The following is a 27,311-nucleotide window of genomic DNA, read 5'->3' as shown; positions in this document are numbered from 1 at the left end:
TAGAAAGCCTCATCTTTCTCCCGCGGAGCGGCTGGTAGTTTCGAACCGCTGACCTTAAGGTTCGCAGCCCGATTCGTAACCACTACGCTACCACCCTCACATAGACTCCTAAAACCAGGAGCTGAAGGCGACCCCGCATTGTTTTACATACCAGTTTTTATAAAGTTTTAGGGGGCATAATTGTACAGTACTATAGATACAGTTTCTGATTGGTTAGATATTCTTACTCTATACCTTTATTGGTCTTGGCATGAAGCAAGCTTTTGACCTATAAGCTGATAGGCTTTGGCAAGGGCTAAAACAGTTAATTGCAAGTGTGTGGTTGGAATATTCCCATCTGTCTGGGTCAGCCTGACCATTATGAGTTTCTCAAGGATTATTTTGACATTGAGGTTTTGAGGGCTGGCCGATTGACCTCATCTCTGGAGGGAACTAAAAACTGAGGCCTTGTCTATCCGAAATGTTTTCTGAAGCCTGACTAAAGTTTAGTCAAGTGATCTCTAGTTAGGCATGATCAGTTGGGTCCTTACAATTCAAATTAACCTTATCCATTTTCTCCTCCTCAGAAACCCTATACAGGGTACTGTGAGTTGGAACCAACTCCACTACACACCACCACCACCACCAAGTTAATACCATTCAGGCTAAACACTTCCATGGCCATACATCTAATTTAGATGAAAATCTACTATCGTTGTCTTCTCTCAGTTTTGTTGTTGTTGTTTTTAGTGACTTCGAGCTAGTGCCAACTCATAATTATCCTGTGTTCCACAGTATGAAGCACTGCCCAATCCTGTGCCATCCTCTCTGCATTGCCACATTTGAGCACTTTTGAAGTTCACCCAATATTTTAAAATAATTTTATATTAATTTTTCTAGTGTTCCCACTTAAATTTGTTCAGATTTTATGATCTTTGTATAACCTTGCTATACCTCCAAAGAGATTGTATAATTGCCCTTATTACAAGCTGTAATATAAAGGTCACTTCTCAACAGTATTTAGAATTCTGGCTCCTCTGGGGCACTGCTGAGAGTCAGGTCTTTTAGTTATTTATTTTTCTGTTTGGTTTTTACTGGTCCCTGTCCCTGATTTTGTAACAATGAACTATCTTCTTCATTTGTCATAACCTCTTTTAGTAGTAATTAGCCTGACATACATAATTTTTACCCTTGTACTTAACTGTTAAGATCTCATTTTTTGTTTCCGTTCATATCTGTCAAATATGTATACTTAGATCAGATGCCTATCTTTATTTTAAAAAGAATCTTTTTCATCCTCTGGATAAATAAGCCTATCTTCTTTTATTTTATTTTAACGACTATCTTGTTTTATTCTGATCATAAAATTGAAACATACATTGTTTTAAAACCACTTTAGTTTCTCTTTGATTCATGGATATATTGCATTAAGAAAATCTGCTGTACAAGATCTCTTTAAATTGATCAAGAACAAAGATGCCAGTTTGAGGACTAAGGTGTACCTGACCCAACCCATGGTATTTTCAGTAACCTTATATGCATGCAAAAGCTGGACAGTGAATAAGAATTGATGCATTTGAGTTATGGTGTTAGAGGAGAATATTGAAAGTGTCATGGGCTGCCAGAAGAACAAACAGATCTGTGTTGGAAGAAGTACAGCTAGGATGCTCCTTAGAAGCCTGGATGGTCAGACTTCATCTTTCATACATCCAACATGTTATCTGGAGAAGGACATCATGCTTGATGAAGTGAAGGGTCAGTGAAGAAGAAGATGACCCCCAATGAGAGGGATTGGCATAGTGGCAGCAATGATAGACTCAAGTATGGCAGTGATTGTGGGGTTGGCGTGGAACTGGGCCCTGTTTCATTCTCTTATACATTGGGTCACTATGAATTGGTGCTGACTCAATGGCACCTAACAACAACATTGTAAATGGTATTGTTTTCCTAATCCCCCTCCCCCCAGTGCTCTCTTTATTAGTGTAAAGGAATCCAACTGATTTTTATATGTTAATCTTGTACCCTGCCACTTTGCCAAATCTGTCATTAAATTATAATATTTTTGTGGAGCCTTTGGGATTTTTCGAAGTATAAGATCATATCATCTGTAAATACAGTTTTCCTTTTTCTTGGCAAATTTGGATGCCTTTAATTTCCCTTATGATGTTGTTGTTGTTAAGTGTCATTGAGTCAATTCTGACCCATAGAAACCCTGTATAGGGTTTCCGAGGAAAAGCTGGTGAGCTTGAACCACTGACCTTGCAGTTCAAACGACTTTGCAGTCTCGTGCATTAACCCACAGCACCACACAAGGGCTCTCTTATAGCTCTTGCTAAAACTTCCAGCGCAATATTGACCATGAGTTGTTATAAAGGGTATCCTTTTGATTCCTGTTCACAAGGTGAATGGCTTCAGTTTCTCACCATTGAGGATGATGTTGGCTATTGTTTTTTTATGGTTGGTTAGTTATATGCCATGGAGTTGGTTCTGACTCATAGTGACCCTGTATAGGGTTTCTGAAGCTGTAAATCTTTATGATAGCAGAAAGTCTCATCTTTTCCCATGAAACATCTGGTAGTTTCGAACTGCTGACCTTGAGGTTAGCAGCTCAACTTGTAACCACTATTCTAGCAGAGCTCCTTGTTGGTTTTTTTTATATATGTCTTTAATTATGTTGAGAAATTTTCCTTCTATTCTTATTTTGTTGAGTGTTTTTATCAGGAATGAGCACTAGATTTTATTAAATGTGTTTTGTATATCAATTGATTTGAACCTGTGATGTTTTCCTTTATTTTATTTATGTGGTGGATTATATTGTTTTTCTAATATTTAACCATCCCTGCATAACTGGTATGAATCCCAATTGGTCATAATGTATTTATTTATTTTTTTTTTATATTGTTTGATTCTATTGTTGAGAATTTTTACATCTATACTCATTAGGGATATTTGTGTATGTTTTTCATTTATAGTGATATTTTTGTCTGGTTTGGTATCAGAGTTATACTTGCTTCATAAAATGAATTTGGGATTATTCCATCTTTTCCTATATTTGTGACATCATATAATTTCTGATTTGTTATTTATATCTTTTCCTTCTTTTCTTTTGTTAGATTTGCCAATGGTTTGTCAATTTTATTAATCCTTTAAAAGAACCAACTTCTTTTCTTGCTAATTCTTTCTGTTGTTTTTCTGTTTTCTATTTAATTTATTTTTGTTCTAACCTTTATTATTTCTTGTCTTTTGGTGGAAGTAGACTTACTTTGATGCTCTTTTTCTTATTGTTGGAGATGTTCAGTTGATGGTTGTTTTTTGTTCTTTCTTCTTTTCGGATATGTGCATTTATTGCTGTACATTACCCTCTGAGCACTGCTTTTGCTATGTCTCAAAAAGTTTTGGAGTGTTATGTTTTCATTCTTGTTTGATTCAATGAATTTTTAAAATATCATTTTTCATTTGTTGTATTAACCAGTAGCTTTTCATCAGGATGTTATTCAGTTTCCATGTATTTGATTTTTTCCCCCCTTTTGGTCTTCCTTTTTATTATTTTCTAATTTTATAGTGAAGTCCTGGTGTGGCACTATAGGGTAAGCATTGGACCACATGGTTGGTTTGAACTACAAGGTCAATGATTCAAACCTACCAGCTGCTCCTTGGAAACCCTATACAAGGTCACTATGAGTTGGAACCTGCTCGATGACACTTAACAACAACAATTTAATAGCATTGTGATCTGAAAAGATGCTTTGTAGAATTTTGGTGTTTTTAAATTTATTGAGGTTAGCTTTGTGGTCTGATATATGGCCTATTCTGGAGAATGTTCCATGTACACTGGAAAAGAATTTATATTGTGCTGTTGTTGGGTTGAGTGGTCCATATAAGTCCATGAGATCAATTTGATGATCATATTGTTTAGTTCTTCTGTGTCTTTGTTGAGTTTCTTTCTAGTTCTGTCCCCACTAGCTGCTCCTTAGAAGCCCTGTACAGGGTCACTGTGTGTTGGAATTGACTTGACAGTGCTTAACAACAAATAAATCTTACTACAATAAAATAAAATATAAAAACGACAAAGCTATAAAACCCATAAGAAAAAAAAAACCAAACACCTCACATAGCCCTTATTTATTAAAGTACCATCAAAATATCAAATGCTGTCTTATAATTTTTTGCATCATTTCCCCTCTAAAACCACCTTTGTATTTCTCAGGATTCCTGACCCATGCCTTAATTGTTGGCAGCAATAAGTAACTCTCTGGCTCCCTCAAAATATAACTTTAAAATGTCATAGTCTAATAAGGAGCAGGTAGTCACAGGATAACTTTTAATGCCTTTGGGAGTGATGCATGAAAGGTTTGTTGAGGTCATGACCAGCCAGAAAATTTCCTCTATAAAAAAGGAGGCAGGTTACTTTCATTTTATGCCCTATAAATATAGATTGAACATTATAAAGTGAATATTTTATTCGAATTTCCCCCCAAACTTATATTAAAGTAGCAGATATGTGTGTGTGTATACACACATTTTTTATTTGTAAAAATTATTTAAAACAAAATTTAGGACTTCAAGACAACTTAAGTTTAACTTTAAAGAAGAATCTACTTTATCAAAATATATCCAGTCTGTAATAACATTTTCCACACAAGCCCCATGAAGAAGTTATCCAAGCAGATAATAAAGAGATGGAAGTAACTATTATTTATTGTGTACTTCTTATGCATATCTAATTAAATCTAATTTGCTGCTCACAATCACCCTAAAGGTAGTTATTATTATTTTTATTTGACTCATTGAGGCTTAGAAAGATTAAGTCATTTGTCCAAGGTTACATAACAAACACATTTCATAACCAAAGATTTGAAATTATGTCTGTTTGACTTAGAAGATTATTCATGTTCTTTCTATTTGGGAAGGTGGGTAACATAGTGATTTAAGAACACAGACTTTGGAACCTGGCTCAGACTCCAAACTCATTGCCATGGAGTCATTCTGCCTCATAACGACCTATAAAAGGGTTTCTGAGGCCTTTACCAAAGCAGAAAGTCTCATCTTTCTTCTTTGGAGCAGCTAATGCATTTGAACTGCTGACGTTGTTGTTAGCAATCCAGTGCTTATCCTACAGCACCACCATTGCACCTTGGAACCTGACTTGTTAAGTGTCCTTGAGTCAGTTCTGACTCACAGCGAGCCTGTATAGGATTTTCAAGGTTGTAAATCTTTGCAGGAGCAGAGAATTCATTTTTGTTTCATGGAGTGGCTGGTTGGCTTGAACCTACAACCTTGTGGCTTGCAATCTAGAGCTTATCCTAAAGCTCCTTTGCTCTGTGAGAGTCCTTTACTCCTGTAGCAGTTTTGCCACCAGATGACATGTATCTTGCACTACCTCACGTGAATGTTCACAAATTGTTACACTGCATATGTATTCCTATGCCAGTCCTATCTGGATGTCTTTCTAAATGCCAAATAACCCCCTGAATCTTCATTTAAAGTCCGAGTAGTTTTTTCCCTATGACATGTCAAATAATACTGATGTGGTCAGAACACAGAGTGCGAGGCTAATTGTCTCAGGGGGCCCCAGGAACCTCCACCGCAGGTGCCAGGGTACAGAGGACAGAGAGGACCCAAAGCCAGAAAGCAGTGCGCTCAGCCAGCCTGGGGAGCTGTGGCCAGGCACCAGCATTTCCAACAATGGAACCTGACTAGCCTGGTATAAATCCAAGCTCAGACATTCAGTGGTATCAGATGTTTAACCTCTCTTTACTATATATAGTTTTCTCATCTGTAAAATAGGTGGTGATAATATTGCTGATGTGGCGCAGTAGGATAAACACTGGACTGCAAGGTCAGTTTGATTTGCAAGATCTGAGGTTCAAACTCGCCAGCCACTCCTCAGAAACACTATACATGGTCGCTATGAGTTGGAACTGACTTGATGGCACTTAACAAAAACATGTCCTAGTGTGGTGCTGTAGGATAAACACTGGACTGTAAATTGCAAGGTTGGTGGTTTGACTCCACCATCAGCTCCTCAGAAACCCTATATAGAGTTGCTAGAAGTTGGAACTGACTCAATGGCTCTTAACAACCTCGTAAGGTAGTTGAGAGAATTATATGAACTAGTATATTAAAGTATTAGTGTCTGACATAGTAAGAGCTTAATGAATGTTAGTGTAATGGATTGATGGCTTTAATGAACCCCATTTTTCATGTCTTTCTAAATCCATGTCCTTTGCATTGTAACTTTCCATTGGCCTTTTACTCTACTCTGGATGTGGCCATATGATTTGCTTTAGCCAATGAGATGTTGGCTGATGTATTGCAAACAGGTTTGAAAAGTTCTTGTCCACTTATCAGGGGTTATTTTATTGTTGTTAAGTGCCATGGAATTGGCTGCAACTCATGGAGACCCTCTATAGGGTTTCTGAGGAACAGTTGGTGCATTTGAACCACTGACATTGTGGTTTGCAGTCTAGTGCTAATCCTACAGCGCCACACTAGGAGCAGGGGAATCTTTTTTCTGCCAAGGGCCATTTGCATATTTATAACATTGTTGTTGTTGTTATGTGTCCTGGAGTCGGTTTGACTCATAGTGACCCTGTACAGGGTTTCTGAGGCTGTAAATCTTTACGGGAGCAGAAACCCTCATCTTTCTCCCACGGAACAGCTGGTAGTTTCGAACTGTCGATCTTGCGATTCACAGCCTGATTCGTAACCACTACTCTACCAGAGCTCCTTATTTACTTAATATAAATTTATTTTGCTATGACTAAAGCTCCTAGATTTATTGAATTTTTAGTCCCACCTGTGGTTGCATTGGCAGTGCCGGATGAAATGATTTCGAGGACATTCCCCACCCCTGCTGGTCTGGCATTGTGGGTTAATGCGCTGGACTGCAAAGTTGGTTTGAATATAAAGTCTGTTTCAACGCAAGGTCGGTGGTTCAAGCTCACCAGTCGCTCCTTGGAAACCCTGTACAGGGTGGCTATGGGTCAGAACCAACTTGAAGACACTTAACAACAACAACCTTACTTGAGCTCCTATCCAATGCCATCTTCATCAATGACATGCAGCATGAAAGGCAGTGAAGCAGAACCGATTCCTTCCAGTTGTCTAGTAAATGTTTTAAATTGTAATGATACATGCTACACTAACCTTTACCTAAAATCTAGGTTAGTTACCTATTTCTGTGCAAAAATTACCCCTAAAACGTAGCAGTTTAAAACAACAAACATAATTTCTTTCACAGTTTTGTGGGTCAAGAATTCCAGCATGGTTTTTCTGGGCCTTATGACTGTGATCTCTCACAAAACTGCAATTAAAAGTTCAGCCTGCTAAGTTTTAACATATATACATGAATCATTTATTTCGTTTACTGAGATCTACATTTTAAAACTTCTTTTACTGTGCCCAAAGCATACAGCATAATATATGTTTATAGCTCCTGTTTTGTGTTGAGGACATATCTCTTTAACTAAAGCAGGGATTTTTCCTGATAGTTAAGAAAAAAAAAAAATGAATTTGGGCATAGCAAATGGTGAAAAATATTTTAAAAATTTGCCTTTAGGCCAGAGCCGCCATTTTGCAGTAATCCCCCAAGATGACGAACACAAAGGGAAAGAGGCGAGGTACCCACTATATGTTCTCCAGGCCTTTCAGAAAGCATGGGGTCGTTCCTTTGGCCACATACATCTGAATCTACAAGAATGTGGACATCAAAGGAATGGGCACAGTTCAAAAAGGCATGCCCCACAAATGTTACCACGGCAAAACCAGAAGAGTCTACAGTGTGACCCAGCATGCTGTCAGCATTGTTGTGAACAAGCAAGTCAAGGGCAAGATTCTTGCCAATAGAATTAATGTGCACATTGAGTATATTAAGCACTCTAAGAGCCGAGACAGCTTCCTGAAGTGAGTGAAGGAAAATGATCAGAAAAAGAAGGAAGCCAAAGAGAATGGTACCTGGGTTCAGCTAACTAGTGCCAGCCTGCTCCCCCGAGAGAGGCGCACTTTGTGAGAACCAATGGAAAGGAGCCTGAGCTGCTAGAACCTATTCCCTAGAAATTCATGGCTTAACAGGAGTTAAATAAAGATGTCCGAGGTGTACAAAAAACGAATTAATTAAAAATTTTAAAACCTTATTGAATTATTTTTTCAATGAATTATCCACTACTAATTATATTGGCAAAGAACAAGGCACCAGGAATTGATGGAATAAAATTTGAAATCTTTCAAGAAAGTGAGGTGGCAGAGGAGGCACTCACTCATCTCTGCCAAGATATTTGGAAGACAACTATCTGGCCAACTGATTGGAAGAGATCCATATTTGTACCCATTCCAAAGAGAGGTGACCTAATGGAATGAAGAAATCATCGGACAATCTCTTTGATATCTCAAGAGAGTAAAGTTTTGCTAAAGGTAGTACAGAAACGGGTACAATCATACATTGACAGAGAACTTCCAGAGGTTCAAGCCGGATTCAGAAGTGGCCGTGGAACGAGGGATGTCATTGCTGATGTCCGATGGATCTTGGCTGAAAGCAGAGAATATCAGAAAGATGTTTACCTATGCTTTATTGATAACGCAAAGGCTTTCGATTGTGTGGATCATGACACGCTATGGACAACATTGCGAAGTATGAGTATTCCAGAACACTTAATTGTACTCATGAAGAATCTGTACCTGGACCAAGAAGCAGTTGTTCGAACAGAGCATGGGAACACTGAATGTTTTAAAATTGGGAAAGGTGTGCGACAAGGTTGTGTTCTTTCACCATACTTATTCAACTTGTATGCTGAGCAAATAATCTGAGAAGCTGGGTTCTATGAAGAAAAATGTGGCATCAGGATTGGAGGAAGACTAATTAACAACCTGAGATATGCAGATGATACAACCTTGCTTGCTGAAAGTGAAGAGGACTTAAAACATTTACTGATGAACACAGCCTTTGGTATGGATTACATCTCAATGTCAAGAAAACAAAAATCCTCACCACTGGACTAATAAACAACATTCTTATCAACGGAGAAAAGATTGAAGTTGTCAAGGACTTCATTCTTTTTGGATCAACTATCAACACTTGCGGAAGCAGCAGTCGAGATCAGATGACATATTGCATTAGGCAAATCTGCTGCACAGGAACTTTTTAAATTGTTGAAGAGCAGAGATGTCAGCTTGAGGACTAAGGTGCGCCTGACCCAAGTCATGGTATTTTCAATCACCTCATATGCAAGTGAAAGCTGGACAGTGAATAAGGAAGACCGTAGATGAATTGATGCCTTTGAGTTGTGGTGTTGGAGGAGAACACTGAAGGTGCCATGGACTGCCAAAAGAACCAATAGAACTGTTTTGGAAGAAGTGCAGCCAGAGTGCTCCTTAGAGGCCAAGATGGCTAAAGTTCGTCTTCCTTACTTTGGACATATTGTCAGGAGGGAACAGTTGCTGGAGAAGGATATCATGCTTGGTAAGATGGAGGGTTGGAGAAAAAGAGGAAGACCCCCAACGAGATGGATCGGCTAGGTGGCAGCATTGATGGACTCAAGTGTGGCAACGGTAGTGAGGTTGGCCCAGGATCAGACATTGTTTCATTCTGCTGTGCGTGGGGTTGCTATGAGTCGGTTCTGACTCGATGGCATCTGACAACAACAACAACAATTATATTTTGTTGGTAGTTTTCACTGATGGTATTGCTTAGTGTATTAGTAATAAATACAATGAAGAGTCCTGGTATGGCACTGTGGGTTAATGCACTGGAATACAAAGTCAATTTGAGCCTCAAGGTTGGCAGTTCAAGCTCACCAGCCTCTCCTTGGAAACCCTATACAGGGCTCCTGTGGGTTGGAACCGACTCAATGACACTTAACAACAACTCTGAGTAGTAAGTTGTCATATTACATAGAAATTGAAAAGCTACATTCATTAGATGCTCAGTGTGATATAAAAACAAATGATAATGGCTATCATTTTCATTATCTACTTTAAGGAGCTCTGGAAACGTAGTGGTTACGAGTCAGGCTGCTAACCTCAAGGTGAGCAGTTCGAAATTACCAGCTGTTCCGCAGGAGAAAGATGAGGTTTTCTGCTCCCGTAAAGATTTACAACCTCAGAAACCCTGTATAGGTTTGCAACAAATCGGAACCAACTCCACGGCTCACCACTCCCACCACTTTAATATCATTGATTGATTGACTTTGTACCTCAGCATCAGAAGAGTCTTAGGTGATCATTACAAAACTCTCTTTAAATTTTCTCTGACAAATGTTCATATAATCACAGTTTCTTTTTCCCTGATTCTGACAGTTATAATGTAAAGAAATACATGTATTTAATAGGTTAAGTGAGGAGTGTGGCGCTGTGGGTTAATGCGTTGGACTGCAAAGTCGTTTGAATCGTAAGGTGAGTGGTTGAAGGTCACCAGTCACTCCTTGGAAATCCTGTACTGGGTTGCTATGGGTGGGAATCGACTAGACGGCACTCAACAACAACAACAATAGGTAAGTGAAAGGAGCTCTGGTGGTGCTGTGGATTAGGCATCGGGCTGCTAACCACAAGGTCAGCAGTTCAAATACACTAGCCACTCTGAAGGAGAAAGATGTGGCTGTCTGTTATTGTAAAGATTTAGTCTTCGTAATTCTATGTAGGACCCCTGAGAATTGCGCTTGACTCAATGGCAGTGAGTAATAGGTAGCTGAAATCTGTTCCTTTAAACATTTACCACTGGTCCTGACTTTGCCTCTGGAGCCACGTAGCACAAACTAATTCCTAGACCATGACTGCCTTTCAAACATTTGAACATAGTTTGTTGTTGTTGTGTGCTTTCAATCAGCTCTGACTCACAGCAACCCTATATAAGGTTTTTGAGGAGTGGCTGGTGGGTTTGAATAGCCATCCTTTCTTTAGTTGTCCAATGCTTACCCTACAATGCCATGTCAGGACTCCCTTCAACATAGCTATCATCTGTTATTTAAATATTTTTTAGGTTAAGTATCTCTGGTGCTTCCAACTATTTCTCTGACTCCTCATCATCCTGGCTATTGTTTGCTGTTCTGTCTAATATTTTCACTGTGTTCTTCTTTGTAGTACGCCAAACTGTACAGTTTTCCAGGTCTGAATGAAAGCAGCCCCACCTCCTTTTTTTTTTTTTTTTTTTTCCAGGTCATTGTGTATCCTACAACTGCATTGTTGTCTCTATTAGTTAGAGACACACTGCTGAGGCGTGTGTACTTGTAGTCAACTAACTACTCCTAAGTTTTTGCTCACAATTTGATTTTAAGCTACTTCTCTCTTGTACTGCTGACTTTTAAGACGTGAGAACAGAACTTTATATGTTTGTTTATGTTTACCAGATTTGTATTCTACTTGTCCTATTTTTATTTAGTAGTTAAGCCTGCTAAGTTTTTAAAATATTTTATCTCTCATCCAAAAATTACATTTCTCCTATCTTTGCTTTCAGGTGTAAATTTGGTGTAAATACTAACTTTACCCCTGTCTAACTAATTGATATCAAACTCATAAATTTCTTTTGCCTTGTTTTGGATCATAATTTCTGATTTTTAAATTGAAACATTTAAAAGTAACCCATCATAAGTTCAAAATAGAGGATTTTTGACATGGTATTTGATAAAATAGAGGTTTGCAGACATTACTTATTCTCTTACATTGTTTCAGTTATGCATATTGATCTGGGAAGTGGATACAGATTTGCAGTACCCGACTTATAGACAACAGGAGGACTGGTAGCATTGTGGGTCATGAGTTGGGCTGCTAACTGCCAGGCCAGCATACCAGCCGCTCTATGGGAGAAAGATGAGAGTTTCTGCTCCCCCAAAGATTGACAGCCTTGGAAAGCCTATGCACGGTCACTATGAGTCAAAACTAACTCAGCAGCACACTACCACCACCACCACTACCAATTACAGACAACAGATGATAATCGTCTGTTGGAACCAGCTTTCCACTAGAAAGAATATGTTGATGTGGGAGGTTTCATGCTCCAGGTAGGGAATTTTGCTGAGTTTTCCTCTCTGTACATTAAATAGTTATTTAATATGTGAATGACCCTGTGTTAGGTCCTAATGATTACTAGTTATGTTTCTAAGGGCTTCCAAGCAATTTATATTATAATCTGTTCTAGAACTTCATTAGGCATGAAGGATAATTTACCTTTGGACAATTGAGTACATTTTGGCCTTACTTTAATCCTTTATTCCATTTTATATTACCTTTATTCTTCAAACGTTATGAAATGTTAAGTTAGGTCTCTTATTGTGTGGTGCTGTAGGTTAATGGGCTGGACTGCAAGGTCGGTTTGAACCTCAAGGTTGGAGTTTCAAACTCACCAGCTTTTCCTCAGAAACCTTATACAGGGTAGCTATAGTTGGAACTGACTTGACAATAACAACATTGAAGAGGGAAGCTAGGTGCCAGAGGAGATTAATCAGCCTTGAAAACTTTCTAGGGCAAGTAGACCTTTGGTACATACAATGGCAGGCAGTTAGCAACCCCTTTGTGTCAGAAAGATGCCTATTAGAAAAGGTTTCAGATCTTTGGGCTCCATGCAACTTGACCTTTGTTCCTTAGACATGGCCTTCAGTGTCTCCTGGTGACTCCCAGGCATCATATTTGGGCTTTTCTTGTCTCTTGGATCAAAAGCAGAATGTGCTAAGTGGCTGCTGATTTATATTTTTTTCTATTGATCTATAACAACAACAACAACATAGAGAATAGTAAGAATTGTGTTAAGGACTGATTTAAGAAAGTATCTTTTGGCGGCAGTTAGAGAATTTCCATTATAAATGGATCATTGCCATCTTTTATTCAATGTGTGATTGTATGATATGAACATTCACAAAACAGTCTGATCTATTTGTAGACATTTTAGTATTGGCCACAAATTCCTTTCTGAAGTCTTTAAAACATAGACTTTTGTTTATATTTATAAAGATATGATCTTTAATCCTAGGTTTTGTTGGACTAAGTTTGAGTCAGGATTTCATGTTCTTTGTTTGCTCTTTCCTCTCCCTCTTTGAGTTTGTCTTCCTATCTTCTGATTTTTAAATTTCTAATTTGATCTCTAGCAACAAAACTCTAATTCTAATAATAATTCCTGTTGTTGGTTGTTGGTAAGTACCATGGAGTCGGTTCCAATTCATAGCAACCCTGTACAGGGTTTCTGAGGCTGTAAATCTTTATGGGAGCAGAAAGCCTCATCTTTCTCCCACGGAACAGCTGGTAGTTTCGAACTACTGACCTTGAGGTTGGCAGCCCGACTCGTAACCACAATGCTACCAGAGCTCCTAATACTTCCATAGACTCTTGAAATTCATTATAAGAAGCACTATAATAAGTGTAGTTACAAATAAAATCAGTCAAATTGATATAAAGCAATTTCTTACAAATTTTTCCACTTAAAGAACATGACTCAGTAGAGACTGATTTTCTTCCTCCTCAGAGTTTTGGGAAGAGAGAAGAAATACTAGACAAGAATATGCAAAATGCTTATTATAGAATATTCTGCATTTGTAAAGCAAACCAGAGAGGGGGAAATGCTCCCAAATAAATCTCTATTTTAATCATGAAAGCTATCAAGATATTTTTTCAATTTATAACATTTAAAATAGTTATCATTCATGGCATCTAAGCGAGCTTGTCAAAGTTCATGTAACTATTCCATTATCTTTTTATTCAGTTTTCCCACAAAATTTGTGAAACTCCCTCATACATATTTCACATCTTAAATAATATACTTAAATATAAGTAATACGTTGATTTAGTTTTTGCCTAACAAACGTAACAACTTTGCCAGCTTATCTAACCCCTAGATATTTCTGAATTAGGTATGTGTGTGCCCGATATTTATCCTGATTTTGAAACTTGAGAGGAAGAGGAAGAGAGAGAAGAAAAGAAAAAAAAGATGCGTTCATCTGTATATTTTTAGGTTTCTGATGGTTGTGACCCTACAATGTAACAGTAGAATTCTGAAACATTTCATAATTAGCTTGGTTTGAATATTGTTTATTTATATAAATGCTTTGTATGTTTAATTTTATCCCTAAGTCACAATGTTTTCTATCACATCTTTTCCTTCTGTGTCAAAATTTAATCTGTTGTTGTTAGGTGCCATTGAGTTGATTCTGACTCATACTGACCCTATGTGCCATCCTCACAATTGTTATGTGTGAGTCCATCGTTGCTGCCACTGCGTCAGTCCATCTTGTTGGAAGTCTTCCTCTTCTTCGCTGACACTCCACTTTACCTAAGCATGAGTCCTCTAAGAACTGATCCCTCCTGACAATATGTCCAAAGTCTCACCAACCTCGCTGCTATGGAGCATTCTGGCTGTACTCTTCCAAGATTTATCTGTTCTGCTGGCAGTGCATGGTATTTTCAATGTTCTTTGACAACACCATAATTCAAATGCATTGATTCTTCTATGGTCTTCCATATTCATTGTCCAACTTTCACATGCATGTGAAACGACTGAGAATACCATGTCTTGATCAGGCACACCTTAGTTCTCAAACTGACATTTTTGCTCTTGAATACTTTAAAGAGGCCTTGTGCATCATCAGATTTGCCTTAATGCAGTACCTCATTTGATTTCTTGATTGCTGCTTTCATGGGAGTTGGTTATGGATCCAAATAAAATGAAATCCTTGACAACTTTACAGTTTTCTCAGTTTATTGAGATATTGGTTATTATGCAGTGTTTTTTTTTTTTTTCTTTAAGTTGAGGTGTAATCCATATTGAGGACTGTAGTCTTTGATCTTCATTAGTAAGTGCTTCAAGCCCTCTTCACTTTCAGCAAGCAAGATTGTGTCTCAAATTTACATATTGCTGGTTGTTAATGTATTTGTTTCTAATCCTAATGTGGCATTCTTGATATAGTCCAGTGGATCAAATTCTTTGTTTAGTATACAAACTGAGTAAGTGTGGTTAAAGGGCACAACCCTGACACACACATTTCCTGATTTTATACCACATGACATCCCTTTGTCCTGTTCAAATGATTGCCTCTTTGTCTATGTATAGGTTTTGAGTGAGCACAATTAAGGGTTCTGGAATTCCCATTCTTTGCAATGTGACCCATAATATGTTATAATCCACACAGTCCAATGCCTGTGCATAGTCACCATTCCTTCTCTTCCTATCCCTGGTATCCATCAGATAATGTTTCTTTTAGTGTGAAAACCTTTTCTTTACTTTTATAATAGTAGTCTAATACAATATTTTCTCTATTGTGATTGACTAATTTCACTCAGCATAATGTACTGCTTCCATCTGCTTTTGATGTATCCTGCATCATTCAATATTTTGCCTTCAATAGTGAAATCTGAGTGTTGAATTTTTCTTCTGTTCTTTATGGCTTGAGAAATGCTGAGCATCTTCTTCCTTTTTGGTTTTCTAACTCCAGGATTTTTCATATTTGATTATAATACTTTACTTTGTCTTCTTGAGCTCCCTTTTGAAATATTCTTTTTAGCTCTTCTATGTGATCATTTTCCCCCAGTTGTTTTAGTTACCAGCTACTCTATATTCAAAGGAGCTCTAGTAGTGCAGTGGTTACAAGTTGGGCTGCTAATCTCAAGGTCAATAGTTCGAAACTATCAGCAGTTCCACAGGAGAAAAATGAGGCTTTCTGCTCATGTAAAGATTTACAGCCTCAGAAACTGAATACAGGGTTGTTATGAGTCAGAACTGACTCCACTGCACACCACCACCACCACCACAACCACCACCACCACCACTTTGTATTCAAGAACAAGTTCCATAGTCTCTTCTGGTGTTTTCTCTCTTTTGTCTTTTTAATGACCTTTTGTTTATTTCATGTATGATGTATGATATTACCCTACATGTCATCTGATGTTCTGTCATTAGTGTTCAATACATCAAGTCTGTTTTTAAGATGATCTCTAAATTCAGGTGGTATTTACTCAAGGTCGTACTTGGGCTTTTGTGGATTAATTTAATTTTCTTAGCTTTAACTGAAACTTGCAAACGAGCACTTGATAGCCTGTTCTGCAGTCAGCCCCTTGCCTTGCTGTGACTGATTATGCTGAATATATTTATTGTCTGTTTTCATAGATCTAATAGATTTTATGCACATGTAGTCCATCCTGTGAGGTCCAAGTGTATGAAATTTACAATTTTATGTTTGTGTCCATCAAATAAGGTATTTGCAATGAATACGTTACTGGTCTTGCTAAATTCCATCATGCATTCTGCAGGATCATTTTGATATCCATGGCCATATTTCCCAGCTTCTAATCCTTTTTCTTTGTTTCCAGCTTTCACATACATCTTGATTGTGTGTTTGATCAATGTCAGACTGCAGAAGGTGTTAGCAATCTTCGGTTTCCTTACCTTTGATGTGTGTAACTTTGAATAATAGTGGTCATATTTACTGGTCTTCTTTGTAGATGTATGGATATAATTCTATCACTGGCAGCAGTGTACTTTGGGATAGATTTTAAAATGTTGGTTTTGATTAAATGTTAAGCGCTTCCTCTTTGATTTGTCATTCTTGTCATGGTTTCTCCAGTTCAAACTCGCCAATACCAGTCCACACTTCAGCCCACTAAGTCATTATTAGTCATTATTTTAACAACGTCTAATATTCCAGATTCCTGCTTCATTCATTGCTCCTTTGATGATTAGTGGATTTTTGCAGTTTCTTTTCATTTTGAGTAGTGCCACATCAGCAAATGAGAGCCCTGGAAGCTTCACCCCATCACATCGTTTAGGTTTGTTGATTCCGCTTTAAGGACGCAGCTCTTACTTTGTATTTTGTGCCTCTCAACCAAAGGGACTCTTCTGTGGCTCATCACTGTTCTACTGCTATTCATAAGATTTTCACTCACCCATGTTTTTAAAAATAGATTCCCAAGTTCTCCTTCTTAGTCTGGAAGTTCTACTGAAACCTGGATGATCCTGCTGAGATTTGAACTGTTGGTGGCATAACTTCTAGCATCACAGCAACATGAGAAACTGACAGATGAGTCGAGGAAATATTCATATAAAAAATGATATTATAAAGATAAGTCAGTTATCACAACAAGCAAATATATATATATATATATATATATATATAATGGCATTTCTAAAGGTCTCTCCTTTAAATTTTTGTTAGACATGTTATTGAATTCCATGTACTACAGTCTATAAAATCAAACCCACTACTGTCGAGTAATTTTGACTTGTAATGACTCTGTAGACTAGAGTAGAACTTCCTCACTTCTTAAGCTGTAAATCTCTATGGAAGCAGAATGCTGCATCTTGCTCCCACAGAGTGGGTAGTAGGTTTGAATTGCCTATCTTTTGGTTAGCAGCCAAGTTCTTTAACCACTACACCACCAATAATCCTGATACTTTTCAAAACTTACCTTAAAAATAATACTTAAATTTTACAAAAGCATGCCATTTGTGTTCAGCAATGATATCTTGTAATATGTCACTACAACATAAAAACAGACTAGGTATGGCTAATTCTCAATATTTCTTTAAGTAAGCTTATAGATTGAATGCATGTGAGTTCCAATTATGTTATTTTACAATATTACAAATATCGGCTGTTTTAGATGACAGTGTGTGACTTCATAAAATACTAGTATTTTCAGAGACACTGTTACTTTTGTTGGGGGTAAAAGGGAAGATTCATACAATAAAATCCCAACTTATTTTTCCTTATAAATCAAGTTATTTGAATCAATGAATTGTATATGCTGACCTGTTCTACCAGTGTGCGACTGGGGGTGTATGAAAAAAAAAAAAAAAAAAGATGTGCATGGTGGTGGAAGTAGAAAGAGGCATAAAGCGTATTGGAAAACTACCAAATGTCCCCTGCAAATGGGCCCTATTCAGAATCAGTAAGCGTATGATGAGTGAAGTGGTTTTGAATATCGCCTTTAGATTCCATGCTGTTACAAGGCCAGCCCTGAACATGGCAACTCTTATTTCCACACACAGTACCTCTTCACTCTCAATTTAACCCCCAAATCTGATGAACCCATTACTCCATACTTGATTTCATGGAACAAGGAGTAGATATAGTTACAAATGATCAATCACAAGCCGTGAACCAAAGCAGCAAGGCATTAACAATTCACACCATTTCGGTCCACTTGCTCAAGCAGAAGATGTGCCAGCATATTTAATGCACAGCTACTTCATTCAGTTTAAGAAAAGACATGACTCAGGCTGCATGTTCAAAACGGAGGGGACTTCCTAAGATTTCCTCCTTCCTAAGTCCCACATAGCAACAATTAAAATAACCAGGTGGCCCATAAAGGTCCCAATGTCTAAATTAAATTTTACTCTGGTAAAAACAATGTGACCTATGAAGTTCTTCCCCCAATGCATCCCTGTTCTGTTTGATCTGATCCTACAGATCAATGTCTCTTACAGCTGTATTATAACACTGTAGAACCCACAGACAACATGCCGTCAGTTTAACAGGATCACTGAAAAACTAAAGCAGCTGTGAAAGATTGCTCTAACTGTAGCAATCACGGGCTTGTCATTTTGTTTAGGGGAGAAAAGTCTAAATTTGGGTAGGCATAGGTATTTAAGCCTAAGGTTTATCTCCTGAGTACCTTAGGGACAGTAAGATTTGACATATAGCATGGAAACAAAAATACACAGCAGCTGAATATAAACACAGGGATATAAATCAAGCAACACAGGAAACAGTAGGCTCACCATGATTCAATCTTCCCAGCAGACCATGCTTTGGAGTGGGGTTTGCTCTGGGACAGGGAGCTTTCCAATTACACCTACTCTTCACTTATTGACTCTCATTATCCAACATTTTGCATTTATGACATTAGTAAAAAATGTACTACCGGACTCTTGCACATGAACAATGCACCTCTGGCATTAATGAATGCTTAGGATCCTGATAGACCTCGTGTGCACATAAAAAGGAAGCTTATAGTCCGAAGCATTCACTGCTGCAGGGTGAGTGCAGCCTCCCAGAGCCACCAGGGTACAGAGGATAGGCTGGAGTGGGATCATCAGGGATGGAATGCTGCCTGCTGGGTCCTGGGTATCCCAGTGACTGAGGCTGAGACAGCAGTAACCCATGTCTTGAAAGTGGGCTGCTCTCAGAACTAGGGAGAAAACATGACCCCATGGTTTTCGAAGTTATGAATATTATGTGAGCAGGAAGTTGCATCTTTCTCTCATGGAGCAACTGGTGGATTTGAACCATTGACCTTGGGGTTAGAAGCCCAGTGTTTAAATCACCCCACTACCACTACTTATAGGTTCCATTAACTTTATGGATTCTCCTTATTGAGATTTTTGTATCCATGTCATGTACAACTTTCTTATCAGTGATTATTACGTGCCGGTGATGGTTATGTGCCGGTGGAGTCAGTTCCGACTCATAGTGACCCTGCACAGGGTTTCCGAAGCTGCAAATCTTAATGGGAACAGAAAGCTTCATCTTTCTCCTGTGGAACAGCTGGTAGTTTCGAACTGCTGACCTTGAAGTTAGCAGCCCAATTCGTAACCACTATGCTACCAGAGCTCCTTTATCAGTGATTAGTAAGTGGTTTAAAATAAGATCCGTTTAAAGAAACTTTAACATTTGAACTTACTGTGTTAGGAGTTCTTAAAGGACATTGCCTTATCATTTAAAATAGCTATCTTGATGTTTGCCTAATACTATTGCTCTATTCTTTAAGTTTTATTGTGTGCCTTTTCCCACAATAGCATGTTTTGGATAGACTAGAGCACATACAGGCTTTCTAAGATCTTTTTGTAATTCTCTCTACTGGCCCTCTCCTGGCTAGTTAATACTTTGTTGCCAAACTTGTGGTTTTCTTTTTGTAAATGTTTTTTCTCCTTAGTTTTCAAAATAACTTTATAAAGAATCTTAAAATAAAACTGCTGTTTATAGAATATGTCAGATTTATTAGAGGAGAAAATGATCACATTTATTAAATGTGCTTTGAAATTCCAGTATATTCGCTGATTAAATTTTGTTTGATAAAATCAAGTTTGCATTAGGCCTTAGCCAGTTACAGGTTGAAGAGATTATATATGGTCCAACTCATGGTCTTAAAATTTTCCTAAAAGACTATCCACAGTTTATGTGAAGAACGATTTACTTATGCAGGAAACATTTTTGAGCGTCTCTTTTATCAGACTGAAAAATTACTTGACCTCAAACCCCCAAAGTTTCATGATTTACTGGAATAAAGATTAGGGGAGAAAATAGGGACTAATACAAATTGGTAAGAGAAAAAGAAACGTTTTTTAAATTCTGTGAAAACATAGTGGAGAAAACAATTAATTTTGCCCTGATAACTTTGAATATTTTTCAGAGGAGGTAACATTTGATAAGAGCCTGGATTGACAAAACATAACAGCTGGAGAATGTTGGTGGTGGTGCTAAATGCTGTCGAGATGGTTCCGACTCATAGCCACCTTGTTTGAGTTTGAACCCACGACCTTGCCGTTCAAACCGACCTTGCAGTCCAGAGCATTAACCCACAGTGCCACACCAGGATTAATAGAGGGAAGAAATGCAAATGAAATTAAACAATGATTGTGAGAGGCATCAGTTGATAAGTACGAAATTAACATTGCTACAACTTTTGATCATATGATCTATTTACCCATCATCCGCAGTATTGACTAAGAACAGACTGAAACTATTGGGTTGGTTTTACGTTTGCCTCATATCCTAACTTTGTTGTTGTTAAGTGCATCGAGTCTGTTCCGACACATAGCGACTCTGTCTAGGGTTTCTGAGGAGTGGCTGGATAAAAAGCTAAAAATAGATCAAAAGAATCATCCACATAACTTTTTACCTCTTCGGTGATAGATGGAAATTATCTCAACTGGAATAATCTTCGACTGATCTATGCATAATGACAGAGCCCCGTTGTGGTGCTGTACCATAAGCACTGGACCACAAAGTTGATCTGAACTACAAGGTGGTGGTTCAAATCCACCAGCTGCTCCTTGGAAACCCTAATACAGGGTAGCTATGAGTTGAAACAGACTCCAAGGCGCTTAGCAACAACAAAAATGCTTAATGATAAATTTAAGGGAAAATTTTCATACCGTTTATCTTATAAAAAGTGTTGGGTCACTTAGTGAAAATACCAATAGTACAGAAAAGCAGAGTTCTTATTGTTATTAAGTGTCATGGAGTCAGTTATGACTCATAGCAACCCTGTATAGGGTTTCTGAGGCTGTAGAGTTATTATTACAATCATGTAAGTAGGAAAAGGTATGTAGAACATTCAAAATGATCTCAAACAGAAATAAATGCTTTTGTGTAGTTTTGTACACATATAGAAAAACACAGGAACATCCAAGCTTCTCGCCTCAATGTTAGTTGACAACAACGACTTTCTTGAATGAGGCAATATTTCTGAGAGGTATTTAAAGAAAAAGAAGCACATGGATTGGAAGGACATGGAAAAGAATAACCTGAAGTTCATTCCCTGGAAAAAGGCAGGAGTTTTTGTTTTGTTGGTGGTGTTACCCATGGGAAGCACTGGATGGTGAACCACATGATTGGTGGTTTAGCTCACCAGCCACTCTATGGGAGAACGGTGAGGCTTACTGCTCCTACAAAGATGTACAGCCTCGGAAAACCCATACAAGAACGGACTCAATAACGCTTAGCAACAACTATCTGTCAGTTTTTATTAACACCTTGGTTTATTATATTTCCAAGGCTGAAAAGTGTTTGCGAACCTTTTTAAATGATTACTTTCATTTGTTACACATCTCTATGCAATAGTTGTTTTTGACAGAAGAAAGTTTTGCTTCAGAAAGAACCCTAATAAAAAGAGGAGAAAACCATTGCTTCAGAATACTCACAAACTCTTCTTTGGTCTAGAATGTATAAATACCCAAGGAAACAGCACTTAAACGATGATGCATACCATTTTAAACATATAGTCGGGGTTAGAAAGTCAAGTAAATTTATAAAAAAGTAAATTATTCGATTATATTTACAAATGATCATTCAGGGCAAGATTCCTTGTTTATGGAGAGTTCTGTAATTCTGTTGCCTAATAAATTTTATTTTTTCAATATAGGCCATTAGGTTGGATTATACTTCCTTTCCAAGTATTTAGGCGTATCATTTTCTTATGTTTTCTGTACCTTCCTAGTTAGTGGAAACACTGTTTGTTCTTGGAGTGTGCTTTATCTTGCTTTTCAAGAAGATCATCAAAGTTACTAGTTTGCAGTTTCCAAAGAGAAAGAGCCATTCTAATCCCTAGTTCAGAGGCTAACCTTTATTAGTGCTCTTGTGGTTATAATGAGGGGCCTCACTTCCAGCAGGGAGATTCTGGAATACTGAACAGATTATTCAACAAGTTCAGAGCAGATTCTGAAGTCCCTTATAAAACCTGCTTGTGAATACTGCTTTCTTTGCTTTACTGTTTATGGTTTCCATAGTATTCCTAATTACATAAATCATGTGGAGCATGGGAGCTATTTTCTATCCAATATCAATCCTGACACTGCGTGAGTTTTGGTATAATTCTTTTTTTCCCTAAGCTGAATTTTTTTTCCCCCTTAAATTCTTAAAGAGAGTAAAAACTTAGAGACAAGTAGAGTGTTGTGTTTGAAGAGCTAGTAAAAACTTCTTTGGTATCCTTTGGGCTCACAAAAAGAATTTGAAAGTTATATTATGATAAGCATAGATTAATATATTTGTAAAGATGTAGAATTTGATAAAATTTTCTGAAGTTTAAATTCAAGATTAAATTTGGACTATAGATTATTCAAGTTATTATCCACTACTCAATTTATATAACTTTATTTAATCGCCACAGCAATTTATATAATATCTTTCCATAAGCAAAACTTGCTAGGTTTGATGAGAGTGCCAATTAAAACGGTACAGATCAAAATAGAATACATAACAATATAAATAAACTGAAAATGATGACTTTTTTTTTTAGCTAGTTTTCTTTAGGAAAAATTATAATCGAGGTTGATTTATATAATACTTATAAAAATTAAAGACTTATGATTCTGAAAGTGAGTACATTTCTCTTTTGCTTGTTATTTTGATAGTAATGTATCTGATTTTATGTTTTTAAAAGGTCGTTAACATTTGTTAATGACAAAAACTTACAGGGAATAGTGATATCTCCAAGAGTATAAAAATGGAATTGCTAGCTGAATGTTAGGAATAAACTTCTCAGGCTGGGTGAAGGAATTTCATGCACTAACTGAGGATGTGTACATAGTCATTGGGTCATCATTTCTGCTTAACTTTATTTATACTGGTCTTAGAGAATTTTCAACTCTATTTGAGAATAAAGTTTATATTGTGACAGACTACATTGTACTTTGGTAGAGAGTTGTAGAACTTAGTGCCATAAAACACATAACTTTTCTTCTGAGTGCAAATTTCAGCAGAATACCAGAAAAGGCCATTTGCATAACTCAGCCTCTCAGCAGCTCAGCTGAACCTAATTGTAATTCAATTTCCAGATTGCTGTGCTAGGCCTCCCGCCATAAAATATGCAACATATAACATAAGCAATGACTTCAAACTATTTTCTTGGCTGGTGATCTATTTAATTCCATTTCTAGTAGAAATATGTGAGATAATAAGGCACCCAAACCACCTAGTTTTTCTGTGCAGTTTTGTATGTATCCTATGTATATACGAAAGAAAAGACAACTTTAAAAAAATATTCTTTCATTCTCCTCGGTTCCCAAGTATACCTAAGATTTTATTTTTTCTGCCTTTTTCAGAGGGAAATTAAATCTTGAAAAATGTTAGCTAGCTGCCATGTTATTTGACTATTTTACACTAGAAAGGCTTTATAAGCTAATCGTGTGAAAAAGTGTATAAACATGTCTGTCAAGTCCATATGGATGTTGCAATACATCCCCACAAGCAAATATCTTCTATCTGTTTACAAAACGCATGCTAGGCTCGCATTCCTAAATCTTTGACTAGTTTATATCCCAGAAAGTTAAAAATCAACAAGGTCTGATAAAATGCTTGCTTAAATTCCCTCCCTTATTTTTAAACAGTCTTGCCACCCTGTTTTAAGGGTTATTTAAGCAATGATAATGGAAAGCCTAGAAGAGTATGGTTTCTTAAAGGTATAGATTATATTTTATGAATAATTTCCAGATGTGAGGTTTGAGGGATATAGGCTCCTCTACGGGAGGCTACATACAGAAACACCATGGATCTTACAATTTTATCAGGACAATGCAAGTAGATTTCAGCAAGGTTGGTTCCAACTCATCTGTGATAAATGAGAAGATAAGGCAATCAGTGCACACCATGACACTCCGTGCAGCTAGTTAGGCACACTTCAGAACTATTCAGGTGTGCTCACAAAGCTTATGAGTCTTGCATGGGGGGTGTCTCAATATAAATACATCCTTCATGGTGGCCACTAGTAATACAGGAATTGCCTCTCTAAGACTTAACCCAGGTCAGATCTAAATAATAGATGTTAAGAGTTAGCTTATCACTGGTACAGGGACTGTGTTCCAGGCTATGCATTTCGGTTGGGTCAAAAGAATTTCTTTTCCCTTTTTTTCTTGCATAGTTCCTCTGCTTGAAAAATGCCTGCAAAATTCCATCACACCTTTGCGGGGACCAGTGTGGGTCTCTAAGGGAGAAGGTTTCAGCCCCTCAGGAGCTAAGATGTACATCCAAGGAGTTCTTTTGGCCTTGTCCGAACGATTAAAGTCTGCAAAAAACTATTATAAACAGGTGAGTCATCCCTCTTTAAAAACTGCTTTATTAATATATATTTTTAAAATGTACTTGGTCATATAGAGACAATGATTGGCATAGTGTCATAAGAGAATGGTGACATGCATTTTGTGAACTCAGTGCCCGTTAGGGAGCCAAAATGCTTCTTCTGTAATCTCAAAGCCAACAATAATAGGGCTAATTGTATCTGTCTTTTGGTATGGGATGTCATATGTCTCATCTTTCTAGCTGCATACTGTGCAAAGCAAAGGCAACTCCTTAAGTGGAAATTCTATAGACAGTTACGTTAACCAAGAAAATGAATAGCTTCAAAGGCATTTGAAGGCTTAAATGTTTAGCTTTCTTTTCTCTTTTTCTTTCTTTCTTTTTTAGTATGAAATTAGAATCGCTGCTCTAGAATTGGAGCTAAGATATAAGAAATCTTATTCTGAGACATAGAATTGGTGAATGAACTTCATTTTAAGAATAGCTTACTTCACTTATTTAACATGCATGTTTGAGAACCACCAGTATGGGAATAGAATTTATGTATTTGAATCAGGTTGAACTTGATTTTGTCTTTTAATTTCTATATGCCCATTCAATAATTATACGTGTGTCTGTGTCTCAAGGCTTTGCTGATTTTTTAAAGTAAGTATTCATAAAGACTTTGATTTATCTCAAAGTAGAAGTCACATTTGAAATCCAACTAATTGAGGCCATTTATAAAATAAAAATGGAGTTGCCACATTTTTAAAAGCTTCTTTGCACTTGATGTGAAGAAGTTAACCATATATTTTACCATGTTAAATATGGACCAGGTTTTACATTTCTAATGAGGAGGCTCCAGTTCAGAAGTAGGCTCATTATCTCAGGCCACAGGCTGTTGAAAAATGAATATTTTGAAAGCATCATGCTATTATTCTCTGTGTGCGGGGGAGGGGTGTTGGGTGTTGGGTTGGGATGTTAGGCTCAGTGTTCACACAGCACCTCCTGCCGTCTTGTACAGAAAAGAACAACTTGCGTTGACTTTGGAAGAAAGTCTTGAACTAAGTAAGATACCCAGAAACTAGTAAGAAACATCCCCCTGCAGAAAAATCTTTTATTCGCAAAATTTGATTGTTTCCCCCACCCAAATAATTCATTTCAATGGATTCATAAACTAGATTATTAGGTATTACAAATAAGAAGTATTTGTACATATGAAAGAATAAAAAAATCAAGATTTACTTTAAATGTTCTTTATTTAGCTGATATCAGATATAGAAATTGGTGTCAATTTTTTTCATTATATTTAAATTAAATTTTTTTACTGGAACGGCCTTTTACTGATTTTAACATATAATGATACTATAAAATTAATGTATTATATCTAATTTAATAATTATCACTTATTTGGTAATATATGGTTTGATGCCACAATCAGATTTAGCATGATGTAATGTTAAAGAACCCACAACAAAAACCCATTAAACAACCCATTGCCATCAATTAGGAATCTGACTCCTAGGGACCACATGTTGTTCCTGTTGTTATGTGCCGTCAAGTTGATTCTGATCCATAGCGGCCCTGTGTAGGGTTTCCAAGGAGCAGCTGGTGAGCTTGAACCACAGACCTTGCAGTTAAACGTCTTTGCAGTCTGACACATTAGCTCACAGCACCACACCAGGACTCCAATGACTACATAGGACAGAATAAAAGTGTCCAGAGGGTTTCCAAGGCTGTACATTTTTAAGAAAACAGACTGTTGGCATCCTTCTCCTGTGGAGTGGCTGGTGGGTTTGAACTTCTGACCTTTCAGTTGGCAGCTGAGCACTTAAACACTGTGCCACCAGGGTTCCTTAGTACAAGTTTATTTGTATGAGAGGACTTTTAAAAGTTCATGGGAAAATTCCATTACCTTTCATTCGATTTCCCATGAACGTTTTGAAGTCCCTTTGTATGTATGTATGTATATGTATGTATTTATATATATGTTGTTGTTAAGCATCATCGAGCTGGTTTTGACTCATAGCAACCCTGTATAAGGTTTCCAATGAATGGCTGTTGGGTTTGAACTACCTACTTTACAATTAGCAGTCCCGTGCTTCTCCTATTAAATCTTAAATATTTTTGGTTTTATGAAAAGTAAGACTGTTAGAGATAAGCAGCATCTCAGAAAAATCATTGTGGCATGTTTTCTTCCACACTCCTAAACATTTAAAAAATTAACAGCTATGCTAGATTTCAAAGAGAGGTCTGTGTATTGTGAGAGAAAAGAAAATGCTTTAAGAAGTACTTAGAACTTTTGCTTTTTTAAAAAACAGCCTTTTTTGGCTTTAAATTGATAAAAATAAACTTTAGCATAAAAACAAATACTAGTTATAGATATGAATGAATATTAATGAACACTTTTAGTGTTCCAGAATTTGCTATGTAATAAATAAGGCTTTCAACATTATGGGAAATCTAAGAATATTAAAAAACCTAGATTCTGCCATTTCTTTCTAAACCTTTACCCCTGCTAAATTGAAACAGCTTGAAGCTTTTACACACAACAGTGTTAGCTTAGTATTTGCACAATTTTAATTTTAAAATATACAGATGACGAAGACATTTATTCTCTATTTCCACACAAATTTCTGCTTCCTATGC

The 27,311-nt window shown here is 37.1% G+C and overlaps 1 protein-coding gene across 1 annotated transcript in view; it reads left to right on the top strand.

Moving 5' to 3' along the window:
* Positions 1-25,136, top strand: part of DCDC1 (doublecortin domain containing 1) — an 87,876-nt gene extending 62,740 nt beyond the window's left edge. The window contains exons 6-8 of the mRNA XM_006864907.1: positions 7,541-7,777; positions 24,529-24,695; positions 25,071-25,136. Coding sequence (XP_006864969.1) covers positions 7,541-7,777; positions 24,529-24,695; positions 25,071-25,136 — 470 coding nt within the window. The remainder of the gene's footprint in view (positions 1-7,540; positions 7,778-24,528; positions 24,696-25,070) is intronic.
* The last annotated feature ends 2,175 nt before the right edge of the window (positions 25,137-27,311 follow it).

Source organism: Chrysochloris asiatica, unplaced genomic scaffold, assembly GCF_000296735.1.
Source record: "Chrysochloris asiatica unplaced genomic scaffold, ChrAsi1.0 scaffold00072, whole genome shotgun sequence".
NCBI classification, from domain to species: domain Eukaryota; kingdom Metazoa; phylum Chordata; class Mammalia; order Afrosoricida; family Chrysochloridae; genus Chrysochloris; species Chrysochloris asiatica.
Note: the sequence above shows the minus strand (reverse complement) of the source record. Positions and strands in the feature narration are given on the sequence as shown.